Source organism: Castanea sativa, chromosome 8, assembly GCF_040712315.1.
Source record: "Castanea sativa cultivar Marrone di Chiusa Pesio chromosome 8, ASM4071231v1".
Classification (NCBI taxonomy): domain Eukaryota; kingdom Viridiplantae; phylum Streptophyta; class Magnoliopsida; order Fagales; family Fagaceae; genus Castanea; species Castanea sativa.
Genome location: NC_134020.1, coordinates 48,700,137 through 48,720,869, shown reverse-complemented (window position 1 = coordinate 48,720,869; position 20,733 = coordinate 48,700,137). Strand labels below are relative to the sequence as shown.

Here is a 20,733-nt window from a genome sequence, read left to right as displayed (position 1 = left end):
AAATGGAGAGAGTTAGAGAGTGAAGAATGTTTTTTTTTTTTTTTTTTTTGCCTTTTCTTATTTGTCTCTTCTTTCAATTTTCTGCCTTTTGTAATCTTTTCTTCTGCAAGCTAAAGATTTAGTGATGGGATTAGCCTTCATGTCACTTAGTAATGGGACTAGCCTTCTTTTTTTTTTAGATGAGATCTGCAAAGCTAAAGATTTGGTGATGGTGATGAGATTACTCTTCATGTCACTTCAACCTTTTTGCTTTGTGAGAAACAAGTTTTTTTTTTTTTTCTTCTTCAGATGAAAAACCAATATTATATAATATATTATTATTATTGGGCCCTTCTTACAAGTGGGGGCCTTAGGCAGTGGCCTAAATCGCCTATAGCTTCAGCTGGCATTGCGTATATATAGCCACCAATGAGCTACAGTCTAGTGTAGCTCAAAAATAACAAATAATATTTTTTATCCTATTATCAAATAATATTTTTTTTTATACTTTTTCTCTTGTTCGTTTCTTCTCTCTCTTTTCTTTTTTTTCTTTCTTTCTCTGGGGCTTCTCCTCTCTGTCCCTCTTTTTTTTTTTTTTTTCACTGGCTTTTTTTTTCTTTCTTTCTCTCTCTTCTTTTCTCTATCTCTATATCTATGTGAGTTTGGTGGTGGTGGTTGATTTTGGGCATGGTTTTGTGGATTTTGATTGTAGTGGTGGCGGTGTTTGATTTTGGGTGTGAGTTTCTTGGATTTTGGCTGCGGTGGTGGTTAAGTTTAGGAGTGGATTTGTGTATTTTGGTTGTGAAAAAAATACAATGGAGACAGCTTTGAGAGCTTCCATGGTTGCTTCTTTCACAGCTCAAACTAAAGAAAAGTGAGAAACGTGAGGCTGTTCAAAACTTTATTACAATGGTGGACTGAACTTGAGGCCTGAATTGTTGAATATAAAAGATTGAAAAATTTATTAGAATATTTCTAGCTATTGATTTATTTGCGTATGATAATCAGGTAGATAAAAATGGTAGGAATATGCCAAAGTGTAGCTCGCTGGCCCTGCATGTAGTTTTGAAACTGAATCAACAGCAAGCCTTAATCAAGAACAACCTTAATCAAGAAATGGCGGTGGGTACAACAAACCGCCATGCACAAAATGCAATTATTGTTTTCCTCTCACATGGGGTGCATTGTGGGTCCACCTTCACGTGACAAGGAAATAATTGCATGAATGTAATAACCCTCCTAGATATTGGGGTGAGTGTCGGTTGGGTGTAGTATTGCACCCACAAGAAGGGAAAGTATACCATGTGGCAGGAATATGCAATATATCTCTCACAACAGTTGGGTCACACACAAGGGCAGAGTTAGAGGAAAAATTATTAGGCACTCTCAAAATATTATAGATGCGTAGTTCTCTATCTTGCATAAATGATGAGTCCCATCATGATCATTCATGTGAGAGAAGAAAGTAAACATTTATAATACTTCGGGAATACATAATAATTTCTCGAGCCAAATGGGGTGAGGGGGTGTGACAAGGAAATAATTGCATGAATGTAATAACGCTCCTAGATATTGGGGTGTGACAAGGAAATAATTGCATGAATGTAATAACGCTCCTAGATATTGGGGTGAGTGTCGGTTGGGTGTAGTATTGCACCCACAAGAAGGGAAAGTATACCATGTGGCAGGAATATGCAATATATCTCTCACAACAGTTGGGTCACACACAAGGGCAGAGTTAGAGGAAAAATTATTAGGCACTCTCAAAATATTATAGATGCGTAGTTCTCTATCTTGCATAAATGATGAGTCCCATCATGATCATTCATGTGAGAGAAGAAAGTAGACATTTATAATACTCCGAGAATACATAATAATTTCTCGAGCCAGATGGGGTGAGGGGCACCTCCCCCTCTTCCTAAAATGTCCATTATATATGCTTGAGTTATGCTACTGACATAGAATAGGAAAAACAAAGAAACTTTTTCCCTAAATAAATTGTACCTTACATAAAATAAATAATAAAAAACAAATTTTCAAATTAAGAAAGTTTAGAGACACAATAAAATCTCACAATATTTTTATAATCCTTTTGTTTTTAGTTGAGATAGATCTTAGAATAATTTATTTTATTCGAACTAGTGAAGTACTAACACCTCCCCATCAAAAAAAAAAAAAAAAAAAGTACTAACACCTCCATTTATAATAAAAATATTATGAGATATTGTGGTATTACTCAAACAACTCCTCCCCCTTCAAACAATTTACTTGACACAAAATAGATGCTACCAAACTTGTTGAATCTGTCTACACTTTTGACCAATATTCATTTTTTTTTCCACTTATCCAAATTGGAAAAGCATTTGCTGCAAATTAAATTGCAGTAACTCTTGCAAAAATGCGCACATGTTAATACCTTAAATAGACACCTATCTAGATTTATATTTAAATAAACACTTCCTTGTTAAGATTGAATTTTTTACCTAATGACCACTTGACACATGTACATTTTACAGGAGTTGTTACAACTTAGTTTGTAGCAAATCCTTACTCTTTTCCTTCTTTTTATTTCAAGTTCAGTTATTGGAACTACAATTTCACTTAATAATATAATAATAATAATAATAATAATAATAATAATAACAGATTAAATTGGGTCAGGAGCTAGCGTAAAGGGTGTGTTTTACGCCAGCCAATCCTGACCCAACACATCAGCCAAGTGAGGTTCTTTTCTCTCTCTTTCATGACAAGCTCATCTCTCTCTTCCCTTTTCGCTCTTTACCCCTTAGTTTATCTCATCATAGCACCTCTTTCTTCTTCGTCTTTTTCCTTAGGTCCCTTTTTTTTCTTCTTTAGTTCAAGATTCACAGGTCACTTTTTTCTTCTATCTTTTTTTTTTTAATTAATTTTTTTTATCTTTATTCAACTATGCATTTGAAGGTTTTCTGTTGCAAGGCCTGTGAAGTGAAATTGCTTTATATTGCGGTTTTGAGTTTTTTTTTTTTAGTAATATTGTTGTCTATGTTGTTCTTTGTGGCTTGGGTATTGCAAGATTGAAGTAAAATTGCTAGTTGAAACTGCTGGGTTGATTCCTTTTTTTTTGGGTGGATTTGAGTTTGTGGCATGGGTTTCTCACTGTATTTTGTTGTGATTTCCATTGATGGTCGGTTTGGCTGCGTGAACAGCCCCTTTTCTGGGATTTCTTTGTAAAATTTGTAGTTCTTTCAGAGGATTTTGCAGAAGAGGAGGAGATATGAAAAAAAAGAGATTGTGGCTCCTTCAACATTGCTTCAAGCCTTCAATGTTTCTGGAAAAGTGAGGGAGATGGGAAGAGGAGAGAGGAAGAGAGAAAATAGTTTTTTATTATTTTCCTGATGTGTCGGTTCAGGATTGGCTGGCGTAAAACACACCTTTTATGCTAGCTCTTGACCCAATTTAGTCTCTAATAATAATAATAATAATGTCTTGTATGGTACTAAAGCATAAAAATGTCTGTAAGGGCGCTATTTGAATCCTAAGCCCAAGAGGTAATAGGATTAACGCCCAAAAAGCCCAATACAATGAATTTGTAGAGAGTGAGCTAAAAATTAGGCTTTAATGAATTGAATAAGGCTCACAATGGACTAAAACTGATAAGAAAGCAAAGAAAAATATGCTTTTTGCAAATAAATCCTTCCTCGGCAAAGTCCGAGGAGAATAGTTCTTGGATATATTTCTGTTAGACTTGATTACAGTTTCTGTTCTTGCTGCTATAGTGTTTTTTTTTGTCGATTCTTCGATAGCTCCCCTCTCTAAAGGGCTTCTTTCTCTTTTATATTATCCTATTTCTTTCATCTCCACTCTCCACGTGTAGGTCAAGTTGCTGGCTTTAATCCTTGTCCCATCAGCACATTCTTGAAGTCTCTGGAGTAGCTGTAAGGCTGAATATCATTGTTCAGGTATCACCTACACATTAATGCGGATAGAGAGTTAGCTGCAGAGCATACAATGCAATGGTAGCAACTTTTTCTTAGATATTTCTTAGCTTCCTTTTTTTGTCCTATGCTTTCTTGATGTTTATCCTTATCAATAGAATCCTTCGGAGTATTGCTCTTGATGGCAGACTACACATTCTGACCTCTGCTTTGCTTAGCCAAGGAGACATTCCTCCTCGAACTACCTTCCCAAATACTTATAGATGTGATCTTTTCGTAACCCACTGATTCTTACCCCTTCACCAACATTTCCTTATCCTCGGACTACTAAGCGTCCTCGGATAAGGCCTACGGCCCAATATACATTTCTGGGCCTTTTACTCCTACAATGTCCATTAATTTTTTTCTCCTTCATCTCTTGCATTTTCATAGTTTCAAAATTTGAGTTTCTACCTTAAATCCAAAATTTTAAATAATTAGAAGAATAGAGAAAAGTTGAAATTTATTTTAAGGAATCAAATTAGATCTCTGAACTTTATGTATATTGTACGCACCCAAATACGACTAGTGGGCCTAAGAGGTATTTGGGCTCACAATTTATTTGTATGGTGGGCTTTTGGATTTCCAATTATGGGTGATGCTGTGATCGGCTCTGTAGCTTAACCTTCCTCTAGTACCTTCCTTCTTTTTTCCCGGTGATGACTCTTTCGCTCTACAACTTCTCACCCTAGAATTGCCAACCCCTTCAACTGAGTCTTCCTTACCTATTTATAGCCAAACTCAGTGGAGTGGCCATGATTATTCCCCTGGTGGGTGAAAAGAGGGGTCCAATACTGTTAACCTTAAGTGGGGGTTTAGTTGGGAGTGGGAGGAAGTGAGAGTGGCATTGGAACTGGTTCCACCGTTGACTGTACTACTCGGCAGGGATGTTCCCGAAGCCTTTATTGGACTCACGGGGACCCGACCTTCCAGGCGGTCATATTCTCCGAACAGACAGGATTCTGCATTTACAGCGTGCCATCGGTGTTCCCCTTATTTCGAGTTGGGTGTCGAGGATCATCCGAACGGTACTCATAGGCCCGGTTTCACAAGTGATCTTCAAACATGATAGTTCTAGAACTCGAATCCCAGCGATTCGTGGGCTTTGTGTACGCGACATTGTTGAGATGGGATTTAGTGAGTATTGGGCCCGCGAATGAATAGCGTCCTGTACATATATAGATTAATCTCTAACTTTGATGATTGATCTTCAGTAACTATGAATTAGATGTTTTACAGTTGTTTAATTTTAATAGATTTTGTATGACAATTACTGTTTCTTTATAATTTCATTATTAATATTGATTAATTAATGATTTTAGGTTTTTTTTTTTTTAAATTATTGTCTTTTGATCTTGCCCCCCAAATTAGAATCTTGGCTTCGCCATTGGTCACACACATAGGTGGGGTCGACTTGTTGTAAGGGAGATAATGTATATACCCACTACAAGGTATAATTTTGGAATGTGAAAAATCTTATTACACGCACATTATTACACAATTCATTTTAAAATCGTGTTTTAAAATTTAAAATTATGAAAAAACACGATTTCATAATTTTAGCTTAAATCTTGATTTAAAAACACAAGTTTAGTCCATGTGGCAATGTTTAATAAGGAGTTTGTATATGGTAAATATGTAATTAGTAGTATGGGACTAACTGACTATCATTATTAGAATGCAATGTTGTTGGATCTTGATGGTTGTCTCAGGAGAGGTAACATTTTTTTTAAGATCATAATATTAAAAGAGATTAACCATACAAATATCCACGTGGGGTTATATCAAAAGATACAAAATTCTGACGTAGTTTAGTTCCCTTTTTTGTCGGTGCATCAACACACTATTAGCCTATCTAAAGCAATGCCGAACTATTGATTGGAAGATCCTAAGAGAATATTCTGATGCTCTGCCGAAGGTCCTAAAATGAATTGAACACAAAATTGTTTCTTTGTAACCAGGGGTTCGAAATGCCCAAAAAATGAAAAAAGGTTCCCGAATGAATTGGGTTTTATGAAGTGTGGTACGTGCATGTGAAGTGAAGGAAAAGAGGAAGCTTTCAGAACTTCCATGGCTGCTTCTTTCACAGCTCAAAACTAAAGAAAAGTGAGAAACTTGAGGCTGTTCAAAACTTTGTTAGATTGGTGGAAGTTTGTGACTGAACTTAAGGCTCTGACTTGTTGAGTAATTAAAAAAAAAATGTAGAAAGCTTTGTTAGAAATTGTAGTAGCTACTGAATTATTTGTGTTGATAATTAAGTACAGTGCCCATCCTAAGTAGATGCAGTTGATGCTTTCACTTAAGGTCTCACGTGGAAAAAGGCTTCCAAATTTTAACCAATAAGGTTATTTTTTTTAATTAATTAAGCCTAAATATTAGCTAACAAATAAAATAATTTTTTTTATCAAATGAAAGAAAATAAAGAAGAAGAGAAAAATGTTATGTCCACAACATTTTTCATAATATTCTTACAAAAAAATCTTAAGTAATAAATTGTTACAGGCTGTTATTGACGGGAAAACAAATAATTTTAATAGTAGGTTCAAATTAGAATTAGTAACAATTTAACATCTAAGATTTGTTGTGAAAAATATTGTAGATGTAACACTTCTCAAAAAATAAAAAGAAAGCAATGCACAAAAAAAAAAAGTTCACAACATTTTTTACAATAGTTGAGTTGATAACTTTTACTGGTTCTTATTTAAGTCCACCACTAATATCATTTTTTTTTCTTACCACTATTAACCTATCACATCAATAGGTGTGAAAAGATTTGTCAAATTTTTTGTATCTATAAACTTTATAAAAACTTTTTTTTACGTAGTTCATGTTAATTAATAATAATTTTGCATATAAAATAAAATAATAGAGTTTAAGTAATATTTAATTTATACTTTAACATAATCTAAGTGTATAAGTGTGTGAAGTTCACTCCTAAATACTTGAACTCCAGCCCTTGCTCCCACACCCCACAAGCACTTATACTTGTGAAGTGATCATCGCATTAAGAGTGTGCGGTGGTATTTTTTTGAGTTAAAAATAAATAAATATATAAGGGCTTAATATTAGTTTTTGCGTTGCGCCCCCAAATGAATCAAGCACCTCTAATTAAGCCGAAATACTAATGTGAAACGTGAATGTGTGGCTGTGGCTCACTGGCTCTGCTTGCGGTTTTGAAACTAAATTGGCAGCCATGCTCTCCAAGGTCGATGGTGGCACTTTGTGTTCAAAGTTTCAATCCTTTGCATGGATTTGGCACTTTGCTTGTCAGGGCATTTAAGAATATTTGAAACATGTTTCACTTTCAATACGTACAAATTACAAACTGTCATGTTATTTGACAGAGTAGTTAAATCTAAAAAATAAAGTCTTAAAGGTGTAATAGATAGAATTTTGTTTTTGCCAAAGGATTTTTTTTTTTCCAATTACATTTGAGAATTCAGAATAGTCACGTTGAATTTTATTTCAATAAAATATATATTCACTCTTCATTTTTTTTTTCATTATTTCCATTTTATATTATCACTTTTTAAAAATAACCGCATCACTCACACACCAATGGAAGAAGTGAAAACTAATCAATTTTTTTGCTTAAAATAAGAAAAAGGAAAGGGGGATCGAACCATAGTTCTCCTTATTGGGTAATAATTAGGTAATGTCATTACTACAAGAATTCTTGGTGAGTATTAAGCAAGTTATAAACACATAAACACCAGGAATGTCATATTTTTCTTTATGCTAGTTTCATTAATCTTTATTGTACACACATTTATGCTGAAGCCATATTTACACCATTGAATAGGGTGTTTTAAGGTTGGACAGTAAGTTAGAATAGCATCATCAGCGAAAAGCATGATCGTAGTCATGGTAATGGAAGTTTCTGTAGATGAAGCGAGCCAACCATCTTGAAGATGCATAGAATAGTACTGCCATCAAAACCATCGTGGTTCTTGCAGCTGCTGAGATTGCACCCTGCTTGGCTGCAGCAGCAATCGCAATTGCAGCAACAGAAACTACTCGGAGGACAACTTCAAGTACATTGAAACCTTTGTATGCTGCACTGCAACTAGGGCAGTTCACCACATGGGACCAGTACCTGAAAAAGATTGTGAAAGATAATTTCTATGAACCAGTTCTCATAAATGAATTATGAAACAAGTAGTGCTATGAGACACCACATAAAAGGAGGAATATGCGTGTACTGGTCAGATTAGAAATTTCCTGAATCTTCTCAAAGGCCTCAAACTACACCATAATTTCCAGTGTCCTTGGCTTTCCACAGGCAGAAAAAGAAAGAAGCCTCAAGGTATTATGACAGTTTAACTCTGTAAGCTGTTGATGTAAGTGAAGTTTGCACATGATCTCTTGCCAATAACAAGAAACAGATTTATCTATTTATTCTATGCATGATGCATCTAGAAAAATCTATCATGCTGTTGTATAATGTTCTTAAAAATGATACTATTTCTAGATAATAAAAAAAAGTATCAAATTCTAGCTTGAATCCGCATTGGTAGTTGTATGAATCACCTGTCCATTAGCTGCTCTCTAGGAGGAGTTGGGGGAAGAGCTCCACTGTACTTGCCTCTCCAATCAACTTGACCGCCAGCATATTTGTTTATCCATTTTCTAAATCCAATCACAAGGGCATCTGATTTTGTTGGCACAAAACAAGCTTTCTGCCAATTGGCAGGACCAATATCTTACGTTCCTATAGAAAGAACTCAGGAGTCAGATACTACTACTAAAATGTAATGCAATGTTATTCTGAATCTCAATTTTTGTGACCAGTATGTGATATAATACATTTAAAGAACAACTGTCACAACCAATTTGCTTCTCTTCTGGCAGGAGACTTGAGTAAAGACTAAAGCTTTGGTTGGAAAAAAAAAAACTACACATCACTGCAGGGTAAATCACTATTTTCTGGTGGAAATATGTAGGGAGCAATTTCTACTCTATCATACAAAAAGTTACATTTCAGAGAAAAAAAAAAAAAAAAAAGAAGTTATATTAGAATCATTAATCATTTACATGGAAAGAAAGTTCTAAAAAATTGAACCATCTCTGTGCGGTGTTTAGAAAATAATTATAGTAAAGAAATGCTGTTATGCTTTAAGGCTTAAGCAATAATCTATGAAACAAGATAGATCTGGAATGTGCTTTTGCAAGCTACAAGTGCCACCTAGTAAATATTTCCAAATTCTAATTCAAAACTTAGTTAATTTAATATCAAAAACAAGAAAAATAATAACTAAATCGAGACATTGAAGATCCTACATAGTTTAATCAATGAAGTATCATATGCATACATATGAAAGAAGCACAGGATATATGGTTGTTGTTCAGTGTCTTTTCTCTTTCACTCTCAAAATAAAATTGGAAACCTTAGAAGTTGGGTTTGTACCATATTGAGAATAATATTTACATTGTTATCTTTTAAAATAGCAGAACCCATTGGTGAACCTATACCATTAACTTCGATGGTAACTCGTCAACAACGATAGTGATGTATAATGGAATAAACCAGTTACCTAGATTAAAAAAAGAAACTTGCAATAACATACAATGAGATGGGAGTCACCTCTATGTGAAGAAGATATAAATCAGAGTCTATGACCAGGTTTTGTCCCATATGAAAAATCCATCGTGGCACAACTTTATCGATCCAATGACCAAAATTTCGAGGGAAGCTCCATATCAATCTGCTACTCCCTGGACTAACTGGAACACAAAAAAAAATTAAAAAAGAATTCCTGCTGCACAGATGTATCCTGCAACAACCAAGATTTACATAAATAGAAGTACCAAGGAACGAAAAATGAAATGCATAAATAAGAATTAACCAAGAATTTTGTTTATCATCTATGTATAAAAGATTAATCAATCTAATAGATAACCTTTCTGGTTCCAGCTGATGATTCAGATCCATTAGCTTGATCCTCAGGCTTAAGACATGCACAAAACAGGTATGGGGCAATAAATTTGCTTCTGTTCCATTCCTGAAACTGAACTGTATTGAACCCATTGATGTCTAACTTTTCAATCATAAAGTCAAGTGGTGTGCCCCCCTCTCTATCAGCCTTCACTGTGAAGGTAACTTGGTTTCAGTCATAAATAAAAGACAACAAAACTTATTGGCAGAACATAAGGATTATTCAAAACTTATCTGTTTTTGGATGGTAGAATTTCCATTATTCCATGATGCGCATAAGGAACATGAGCAGGATCCATAAGATTCTCAATCAATATCTCAAATCTCAAATTACAAAATCAATATATTCCCAATCAGATCTGCTAAGAGAAAGGAGGTAAGATATAAAAAGAAAAAGCAAAACCCAAATACAGGTGCCCAACTTTTAGTGATGCACATTTGCATACAATATTTATTCCAATTAAAAAGGAAGAATAAACCATTTGCAATCAGTCAAAAAGATATGAACTTTCTTATGAATTTTCCAAAATGAAATTAGAAAATATTAATACTTCGTCCTTCAGCATTACAGGTGCCTAAAAGTTACATTACATATAGCTGGAAAAAAGGCCAGATATAGTTACACGAGTAGAAAAAATTGAATCTATGTTTTCCAGGATAACAGGTTTTTTTCAGAAGATAGTGGCAGATCATACCCATAAGGAATATCTCTATTTCCCATTAAGTTAGTATATGAAGGATCATCTATTTCTGGGATGTAGGGGGGTTTCTTCTCCACAAGAATATCTTTGTATCGAGGATCCAAGTTTGGCCAAAACCAAACTATGTTGTTCTGCAAAGTACTTGGATAAACAGCTACACACGCTTTCTTGGCTGTGTGCACCTGCATAATTATTTGGAAAGGTTATTCACCAATTGCATTGGCCAATTGATATCGTACTTGTACGATCCTCTAGCTTCAACTTGAAATTACATGATAAAATCCCATAACCAAATTCCATCTGCTATTGTAAAAAATTCCTGCAAAAACATTGACATACTCTGTTCCTTCTATTTATACAAGGAAATAAAATAAGATAAACATTCAAAAATGGATGAAAAGTATACAAGATGAAGCAGAAAAATATAACGATCAACCAGACATGATTATATCAGTTTTGATTGTTTGTGTTATGTCTTGAGGTCATATAAAGGAGGAAAAGCCACATGCAAATATAACTATTTCTATTATGCAAACAATAATTTGATAGTTACAATGGAAGGGGAGAGACTAGATGTCTTGGAAACACTAGGAGGTGCCAAACAGTAAAGCTACAAGGCTCTTGGCCAATTTTGCAAACAATAGAAAGATCCAATCTCAAAGTTTCTTCTTTACTTCCCTGATTGTTCTTTGGAGGGAATGAGAAGTACTGACAAAGCATCGAAATTTGGAATCTTGTCACAGCCTAACATTGGATAAAATGTAACAGATACCAAGTTTTCCATTCATATGTGACAAGAATCCTATCCAAATATATTGAAGGAATGAGAACACATGCAAAAGCATTTGCAAAATATTGATCCCAAGTTCTTAACATGGGATATTTGAATTCAAGAGTTTTTACCGGAGGGCCATCAGGATTTGCTTGAGGGATGAACTTGCAGTTGCCAGAACCATTAAAACACCAACCATGGTACACACACTGCAACCTGCCCCACTGGTCAATCCTCCCTTCAGATAATGGAGCCAACCTATGAGGACACCTATCATCAAACACTTTCCAAGTTTCCTCATTCCTATCCCACCACACAACCACATCAAGACCTATCACCTTTTTTGCATGTGGCCTCCTCTTGTCCAGGTCACAGATTGGCATAACAGGGTACCATTGTGAATACCAATCAAATTTCTCACCTTGACTGTGAGTTTCAAGCACTGGCTCAGGTGCGTTTGTGGGTTCTGTTGAAACCGTGGATGATATGGCGTTAAAAACCTTGAATTTGGATTGTTTTTTGTGGACTAATGAGAGAGTCGAACTGGGTGTTGGATTGGAATGAAAATTTAAGAACATGGGCCTTCTCAATTCGGTTTTATCAATTGCTGTTCGGATGTGAAAAGAAGGAACTGAGGAAGCTCTGAGAGCTTCCATGGCTACTTCTTTCACAGCTCAAACTAAAGAAAAGTGAGAAAAGTGAGGCCGTTCAAAACTTTATTATAATGGTGGATTGAACTTGAGGCCTGAGTTGTTGAACATAAAAAGTTGAAAACTTTATTAGAATATTCTTGCTATTGATTTAGTAGGAATAGTGGGTGGGTGAACGTGTATCACGCTGGCCCTGCTTGTGTCTTTGAAACTGAATCAACAACATGCCATTGCTAGGAATTTTTATTTTATTATACGCGAACAACCCCAATCATGTAAGGGCGGTGGTGGATTCTTAAAAAAAAAAAGTAAGGGCGGTGGGTACAAGACAACAACCCGCACCCGCTCAGATAGGAAAAAATTTACAATCATCCTGTGCATGTCTCCCCTCTCACACAGTAATGGTGCTAAATTGTCGATATGAGAAAGTTGATTTTGATGAGAACTGAAAAATGATTCTCTCAATCATTTGAATCAATAGCTATACAAATATATATAAGAAAAGAAACCAAACTCTGTTCTATAACTAACTTAACACAAGGATACACGCGTGAACAGGACTCAACAAACTTAACAAACTTTACACGTGCCTGACTAAACTAACCAAACTAACAAACAAAACGACCCACAGTTTTTGTACACATATCAGATAAGCTACATTGTCGTTTAGATGAAATTGCACATTTCTTTAGTGTCTTCAACTCTGTAGTACAAGATAAGACCTCTAGATTACTACTTGAAGCTTCAATCTGAGTTTCATCTGCTCCTAGCTGCTGCACTATTTGGCAAGCTGAGCCGCACTAGTGTAGCAGCTGGTGTTTCATCTGCTCCTACATCAGCTAGTAACTGATGTGCTTGTCTTGCTTGGTCAAGTTTTGTCTAGGTAACACTGATGCACGAGCTGCTGCACTGTCTGCTGCATTGTGTGGCATGCTGGGCTGCATTGGTGTGGCAGCTGATGCTTAAGCACCCGGTGCACTAGCTGCTGCACTATGTGGCAAGTTGAGCTGCACTGGTGTAGCAGTTTATGATACACTCTCTTGTCTTTGACATTCCCCCTCAAGATGGACTGAGAAAGAATGGACATTAAGCAGTCCCATCTTGGATACCAATTCAGAGAATTGTTTATAACCAAAAGCCTTAGTTAACAAATCTACTAGCTGGCAGTGTGTTCTCACATGATTCAATTTAATCACCTTAGCCAACACTTTATCCCTTACAATATGACAATCAATCTCTATGTGCTTAGTCCTTTCATGAAAAATTGGATTGGACCCTATGTGCAAGGTTGATTGGCTGTCACAAAATAGCAATGCCTCCCTATCATGCCTAATCTGCAAATCTCTTAGCAAATAAAGAATCCACACAAGTTCACAAGTTGCCACAACCATGGCCCTATACTTTGCCTCAGCTGAAGACCTTGGCACAGTAGTTTGCTTCTTTGATTTCCAAGAAATCAATGAATCCCCAAGGAAAATGCAATCTCCCGTGACAGATCTCCTTGTGTCTGGACATGATGCCCAGTTTGCATCATTGAATCCTTTGACATGAAATTCTGATTGTGCAGAAAAGAAAACTCCTTTCCCTAGTTCATTTTTAAGATAATGAAGAACCTTAAGTGCTGTTGCATAGTGAGGCTTTCTTGGCTTTGCCATAAACTAACTGAGCTTGTGGACTGCAAATGTGATGTCAGGCCTGGTAATAGTTAAGTATAATAGTCTCCCTACCAACCTTCTATATTGACTTGGGTCATTTAACAGATCACCTTCATGTTTGCTAAGCTTTAAAGTGGGATCCATAGAAACTTTAGATGGTTTGCACCTAGTAGACCAGCATCTTCCAAGATCTCTAGAGCATATTTCCTTTGGTACAAGGAATTGCCCATATTTGTTCTAGCTATCTCCAAACCAAGAAAATATCTCAAGTCCCCTAAATCTTTGAGCTTAAACTTCTGGTCTAATAAGACCTTAAACTCCTCAACTCCCTTTTGATCATTGCTTGCAATCAGAATATCATCAACATAAACCAATAACATAATGAAGGAATCTCCTTGCTGTTTGGTAAACAATGAGTAATTTGCCTTAGACTGAACAAAACCAAGATCAATTAAGGCAGTTGAGAACTTAGAAAACCACATTCTAGATGCCTGTTTAAGGTCATAGAGTGATTTATTGAGCTTACAAACCAATTGAGGTTGCTCCCCCTTGCTGTGAAGGCCTGGTGGAAGTGACATATAGACCTCCTTATGCAAATCTCCATGGAGAAATGCATTATTAACATCAAGCTGACTGAGAAACCAGCCTTTCACAACAGCAACAACAAGCACAACCTTAACAGACACCATTTTAGCAACAAGTGAGAATGTATCAATGTAATCTAGCCCCTCTTTTTGGGAGAAACCCTTAGTAACCAATCTAACCTTATACCTTTCAATAGAACCATCAGATTTGTACTTCACCCTATACACCCACGTACAATCTATGGGCTTTTTACCGTGTGGCAAGGAAGTAACAGTCTATGTATTATTAGCTTCTAAAGCTTAAATTTTAGCATCCATGGTTTCCAGCTACTTGGGGTTACCAACAGCTTGGTGATAAAAGGTAGGTTCAATGATGGAAGATAAAGCACAACAAAAACGCTTGTATGGAGAAGACGGTTAGTATAAGGCAAATAGGAATGAAAGCGATGGGAAGTACCTGAAATAGGAGTGGAGGACCTTGGAATGGGAGCTTATGTGACTTGATTACAAGGATAAGCCTCAAGGTAAGAAGGTGGTTTAGTAGGTCTGGTAGACCTCCTAAGAACAATAGGCCAATCAGATGCATTAGGAGCATCATGTGCATCAGGAAAGTCTTGAATGTCCTCATCAAAATCTTGATGAATTTGGACAATGGTGTCATCAGAAATAGGCAGAGAAGAAGGAGTAGAGAAAGGCAAGAGAAGTAGAGGAAGAAGGTGAAGGGAAAATAGGTAAAGGAATGAGATCATCACACTTAGGAGAAGTAGCTGAAGCAAAAGGAAAAATGGACTCATAAAACACAACATCTCTAGACAGAAAAATAGTGTGAGAATCAAGGTCAAAGAGTTTATAACCCTTGACATTGAAGGGATAGCCTAGAAAAACACACTTCCTGGCTCTAGGAGTGAATTTGTGTTTATGAGGAGTGAGATTAGTAGCATAACATAAGCAACCAAAAGTTCTAAGATGTGAATATGAAGGAAGCTTGTGGAAAAGAAGTTCAAAAGGTGTCTTATGATTAAGAAAAGGAGATGGAAGTCTGTTGATCAAATACACTGCAGTAAGAACACAGTCACCCCAAAAAGAGAGAGGAACATTGGATTGAATCTGTAATGCCCTACCAGTAGCAAGTATGTGTTAATACTTTCTCTCCACAACTGAATTTTGTTGTGGAGTGTAAGCACAACTCAATTGATGAACAATTTCCTTAGAACTGTAAAAATCATGAAAGCCAAATTCTAAGGCATTATCAGATCTAATGGATTTAATCTTGGTTTCAAATTTAGTAAGAATCATGTTATATAAAGACACAATAAGTGGTCTAACCTTAGATTTAGCTTTTAGCAAGAAAACCCAAGTTGCTCTAGAAGCATCATCCACAACAATAAGAAAATACTTGTGACCATCAAATGTTAAAACAGAAAAAGGACCCCAAACATCCATATGAACAAGATCAAAATGATGAGCACACTTATTATTATTGAAAGGAAAAGGAATTCTCTTCTGTTTTTCCAAAGGACAAACAGTATAGGGTTTATTACAACAATTCTTAAGAAAAGGCAAAGTAATGCTCAAAGATTAAACCTTGACATCAGAGTGGTGCCTAAGCCTTGAATGCCAAAGTGAAAACACATTCGTGGAAAGAGAAGAAGAACAAACAGTTGAGAAGCACTTGAAATTCTGCTTGGAAAGGAAATCAGAAAGAGATGCAGTGGCTTGAGACTAGCTTGAATCTTGCAACAAGTATAAACCATCATGCGTTTTCCCCATTCCAATCGTGCTCCAACATGTAAGGTCTTGCATAAAGCATAGGTTTGACAAAAAAAAAAACAAGCATATAGATTGAGATTTAGTTAAGGCACCGACTGGCAGAAGGTTAAAGGTAAAAGAGGGTACACAAAGAACATTGGTGAGAGTAATGTGAGATGAGAGTTGAATGGTACCAATGGGTGTAACAATGGCTGCTTCGCCATTAAGCAATTCAACCACAGTATGTAAAATTTCAGTATAAGAAGTTAACAATTGAATGGAACATACTATATGATCACTTGCACCCGTATCAATGACCCATGTATGAAGATCATAAGCTCTTCTATTAAATATTTTAGCAGAAAAGACAGAATGCTTGAAGTTAATGGAATTACCTACAACAACATTTGAGGGACAAGTCACAGAATTCGCAGCATGAAGTTCTTGACTTTTAAAGGATTGTTGAGTAGAACATGAACCAATCAAGGTCAGAAGCTGCTGGTATTGATCATGAGTGAAGGCTAGAGCCTGAGATACATGCATAGATGAGGCAAAATCAGTAACCCTAGCAAGGGCATTGCCTTGAATTAATTCAAGATTGGATGAAACTTGACGAGCAGTTGCATTTTTATTGTTCTTGAACTTGAAACCTGGTGGGAAACCATGCAGCTTATAACATTTGTCCACAGTGTGGCCTAGGTTTACACAATGAGTACATAAAGGCCTTTCTTTGCCTTTGAAGTTGTTTCTTGAGTTCTTGGCAACTAAGGCAGTGGATTCAACTCTAATAGCATTGTGCACAGACCTTTGCATCTCTTCTTGGATGAACAAGGAGTGAGCCTTATTGATAGAAGGCAATGGATCCATGAGCAAGATCTGTGTTCTCACTTGGGAAAAGGAATCATTCACTCCCATAAGAAATTTCATTGTGGACTCTTTAGCTTGAAAACTCTTCAACCTTTGATTGATACTACACACACATTGTCCACAAGTACATTGGGGAAATGGACTAAGATTCTGAAGTTTATCCCATAAGACTTTGAGCTGAGTGGAATAATCAGTGAGTGATTGCTGTCCCTGATGAATCTCAACGATTTGCTTCTGGATATTGAAGACCTTTGTGCCATTCCTTTGACTAAGCGTGTCTCTGAGATCAGTCCAAATCTCAAGAGCAATGTCTCTGTATATGATACTAGCTTGGAGCTTTGGTGAGACAGAATTGATAATCCAAGTACCAACCATATTGTCCGCACGAATCCAAGCTTAAGTAGCAATTGGTGAATTCACCAATGGAGATGAAATAGTTAAAGATCCATCTATAAACCCAAGCTTGTTCTTGGCAATCAATGATTTTCTCACTGATCTTGCCCAAGCAGGATAGTTCTCTCCCCCAAACAATGGTTGAGAAGTGAGAAGAACTACTGGAAATTCTCCAGGATGCAAAAACAGAGGGTTATTGAGGCTATATGAATCTTGCAAAGAAGATGAAGATTCAGTGGTGGAAGCATTAGTAGCTGTTGCTTCTGCCATTGAAGAAAAAGAAAAGCTCGAAGAAAGTAACAATGGAGGATAGGAAAAAGCTTGAAGAAATCAACAATGATGAACGAGAAATTTGACATATCCCCAAATTTGATCTGATGAACCCTAGAAATAGAAGTATCTAGAAGTTTGCTCTGATACCATATGAGAAAGTTGATTTTGATGAAAACTGAAAAATGATTCTCTCAATCATTGAATCAATAGCTATACAAATATATATAAGAAAATAAACCAAACTCTGTTCTATAACTAACTTAACAGAAGGATGCACATGTGAACATGACTCAACAAACTTAACAAACTCTTACACGTCCCTGACTAACTAACCAAACTAACAAACAAAATGACCCACTGTTTTTGTACACATATCAGATAAGCTACATTGTCGTTTAGATGAAATTGCACATTTCTTTACTGTCTTCAACTCTATAGTACAAGATATGACCTCAGGATTATTACTTGAAGCTTCAATCTGAGTTTCATCTGCTCCTAGCTGCTGCACTATGTGGCAAGCTGAGCTGCACTGGTGTAGCAGCTGGTGTTTCATCTGCTCCTACGTTAGCTAGTAACTGATGTGCTTGTCTTGCTTGGTCAAGTGCTTGTCTAGGTAACACTAATGCACGAGCTACTGCACTGTTTTCTGCACTGTGTGGCATGCTAGGCTGCATTGGTGTGGCAGCTGATGCTACAACACTTGGTGCACTAGCTGCTGCACTATGTGGCAAGCTAAGCTGCATTGGTGTAGCAGTTGATGATACACTCTCTTGTCTTTGACAGTCAAATTGTTATTTTTAACAACTCACCTAACAAAAATAAAGCAACATTGATGGTGCTATTCCCTAATGCAATCCTTGTGAAGCTTAAAGAAATTATTTAGCTTTGGAGGAATCTATATATATAGCCACCAATGAGCTGTAGTCTAGCAATTGAGCTACAGTCTAGTGCAACTCACAAATATCAAATAATATTTGTTTTTTCTATTATCAAATATATATATATATATATATATATATATATATATATATATTTCTTTCTTAATTTTTCACACTTTCTCTTGTTTGTCTCCTCTCCCTTTTTTCATTTTTCTTTTTTCTCTTGGGCTTCTCCTCTCTTTCCCTCCTTTTTTTTTTTCTTCTTTCTTTTTCATTGCTCCTCTCTCTCGCTCTCTCATCACCGGTTCTTTCTTTTTCTTTTTTTTTTTTTTTTTTCCATTTCTTTCTTTCTTTCTCTCTTCTCTCTTCTCCTTTCTCCTTTCTCTATCTCTCCATCTTTGTGGGTTTGGTGGTGGTGATTGATTTTCAGTATGGTTTTGTGTATTTTGGCTGTGATGGTGGTGGCAATTAATTTTGGCTTTGGCCATAGGTAAAGGTGTGCATGGGTCGAGTTAAGGGAATTTTTTGACCAACCCACCATGGTAGGTTAAAAAAAAATTCAACCCAACCCAACCCAACCCACATGGGTCAAATTGGGTCGGGTTGAACCCATGAGTTGTACAATTTTTTATTATTATTAAATTGAGTAGAAAAAAATATAAATATAAATATATTTAAAAAACCTAAAGATTAGTATCAATGTAACTTCTTAAAGACAAACAATACTAATGATTAAATAATAATAGTAATTTACTAGGGTTTGTGTGAACTAATTGGCTTTTATATAGAATAGGAAGATCTATTTATTTAAAAAAATTATTAATTATTTAATATATTTTAAATATATATATATATTAAAAATATGGGTGGGTGGGTCGGGTCGGGTTTGACGGGTTTGAAATTTTAAGACCTAAACCCAACCCGACCTGCTATCAATAAAAATTTTATAACCCAACCCAACCCACCAAACCCTACAAACTGACCCAACCTGGCGGGTTGGGTTAGGTCGGGTCAGTTTTGGCAGGTTGGCTACACACCCCTAGCTTTAGGTTTGGGTTCGGTTGTGGCAGTCGCTTGTGGCTATGATGGTGGGTTGTTGTGGTTGGTAGCGGCGGTGGCTAGTGGTTTTTTTTTTTTCATTTGCGGTGGGTTGTGGCAGTTTTTGTGGTTGTTGTTTTTTTAATTATTTTAATGAATTATTTATATACATGAAGTACTAAAAAATAGAATTTTTTATGTTTGGTGTATTATAAAATAAGTTGGAAAAATAGATAAAATAGTTTTTTTGAGGTGCGAAAAGCTAAATCTTTTAGTACCGTCACTATGAAGGCTCTGAGAGGGGGATACATGTACCGGATGCATGTAATAACCCCCTCAGATAGGGATAAGTGTCAATAGGGGTGAGTGTCAATGGGGGGTTGTATTACATCCCTATGAAGAGAAAGTATACCATGCAGCGAGAATATGCAACATTTTTGTCATTGCAAGTGGATCTCGTCTGCTTGCTATGAGAGATATGTTGTATATACCTGGTACAAGGTATAATATTCCCCTGAGAAGGATGGCTAGTTGATCTTTATGTTCAACGTTCCACATAAATTAGACACCTTGCTTGTCATGCCTATTTTGGAATGTGAAAAATCTTATTACACACTTCATTTTGAATCATGTTTTAATTGTTAAACTTTTGGGGAAAAAAAAATACAATTTTAATTGAAATCGTGTTTTCAAAACATGATTTTAGTCTATGAGATGTGTGTACGGTGAATGTTTAGTAAGAAGTGTGTATACAGTAAATGTATAATAAGGAGTGCGTGACTATCATTATTTGAATGAAATTTTGTTAAACCTTGATGGTTCGTCTCACGAGAAGTAACATTTTTTTTAAGATCATAATTTTTTTTGAAATATTAAAATAGATCAACCATACAGACATCCACATGGGTTATATCACAAGATACAAAATCATGATGTAGTTTAGTTCCCTTTTTTGGTCGGTGCATCAACACACATGTTAGCCTCCCTAAAGCAATGCCTAACTCTTGGTTGGGGGATCTAAGAGAATACTCTAATGCTCTGTTGAAGGTCTTAAAATGAATTGAACACAGAATTGTATCTTTGTAACCAGAGGTTCCAGATGCCAAAATGGAAAAAGGCTCCTTAGTGAAAGGAGGGTGCCAGGCATGGTGGTCAAGCTGCTAGCATCAAGGTTGTCAAAATCGAGATCCTACGTAGGATCGTAGGAGGTAGGTGAGATCGTGGATCGTAGGATCGGATCGTAAATCGTAAGATCCTATATTATTTGAGAAAAAAACAAAAAAAATAAACATTTGTATGTTAAATA

At 36.0% G+C, this 20,733-nt stretch overlaps 1 protein-coding gene and 1 pseudogene across 1 annotated transcript; both read right to left on the bottom strand.

Moving 5' to 3' along the window:
• Positions 1–7,643: 7,643 nt before the first annotated feature.
• LOC142607039 (protochlorophyllide-dependent translocon component 52, chloroplastic-like) lies at positions 7,644–12,073 on the bottom strand (annotated as a pseudogene).
• Positions 12,074–13,773: 1,700 nt separating this feature from the next.
• On the bottom strand, positions 13,774–17,220 carry LOC142606467 (uncharacterized). Its single transcript, XM_075777813.1, has 5 exons — positions 16,126–17,220; positions 15,814–15,909; positions 15,556–15,732; positions 14,730–14,996; positions 13,774–14,505 (listed from the first exon to the last, which is right to left on the bottom strand). Exons 1-5 carry the CDS (start codon positions 17,218–17,220, stop codon positions 13,774–13,776), a joined length of 2,367 nt encoding a protein of 788 aa, XP_075633928.1.
• Positions 17,221–20,733: the final 3,513 nt, after the last annotated feature.

Coding starts and splice junctions, on each gene's coding strand:
- LOC142606467 (XM_075777813.1), bottom strand. CDS start 17,220: ATGGTTGGTACTTGGATTATCAATTCTGTCTCACCAAAGCTCCAAGCT. Junction 15,733..15,813: donor GGCACCACTCTGATGTCAAG/GTTTAATCTTTG, acceptor TTGGAAAAACAG/AAGAGAATTCCTTTTCCTTT. Junction 14,506..14,729: donor AGGCTTATCCTTGTAATCAA/GTCACATAAGCT, acceptor AATAATACATAG/ACTGTTACTTCCTTGCCACA.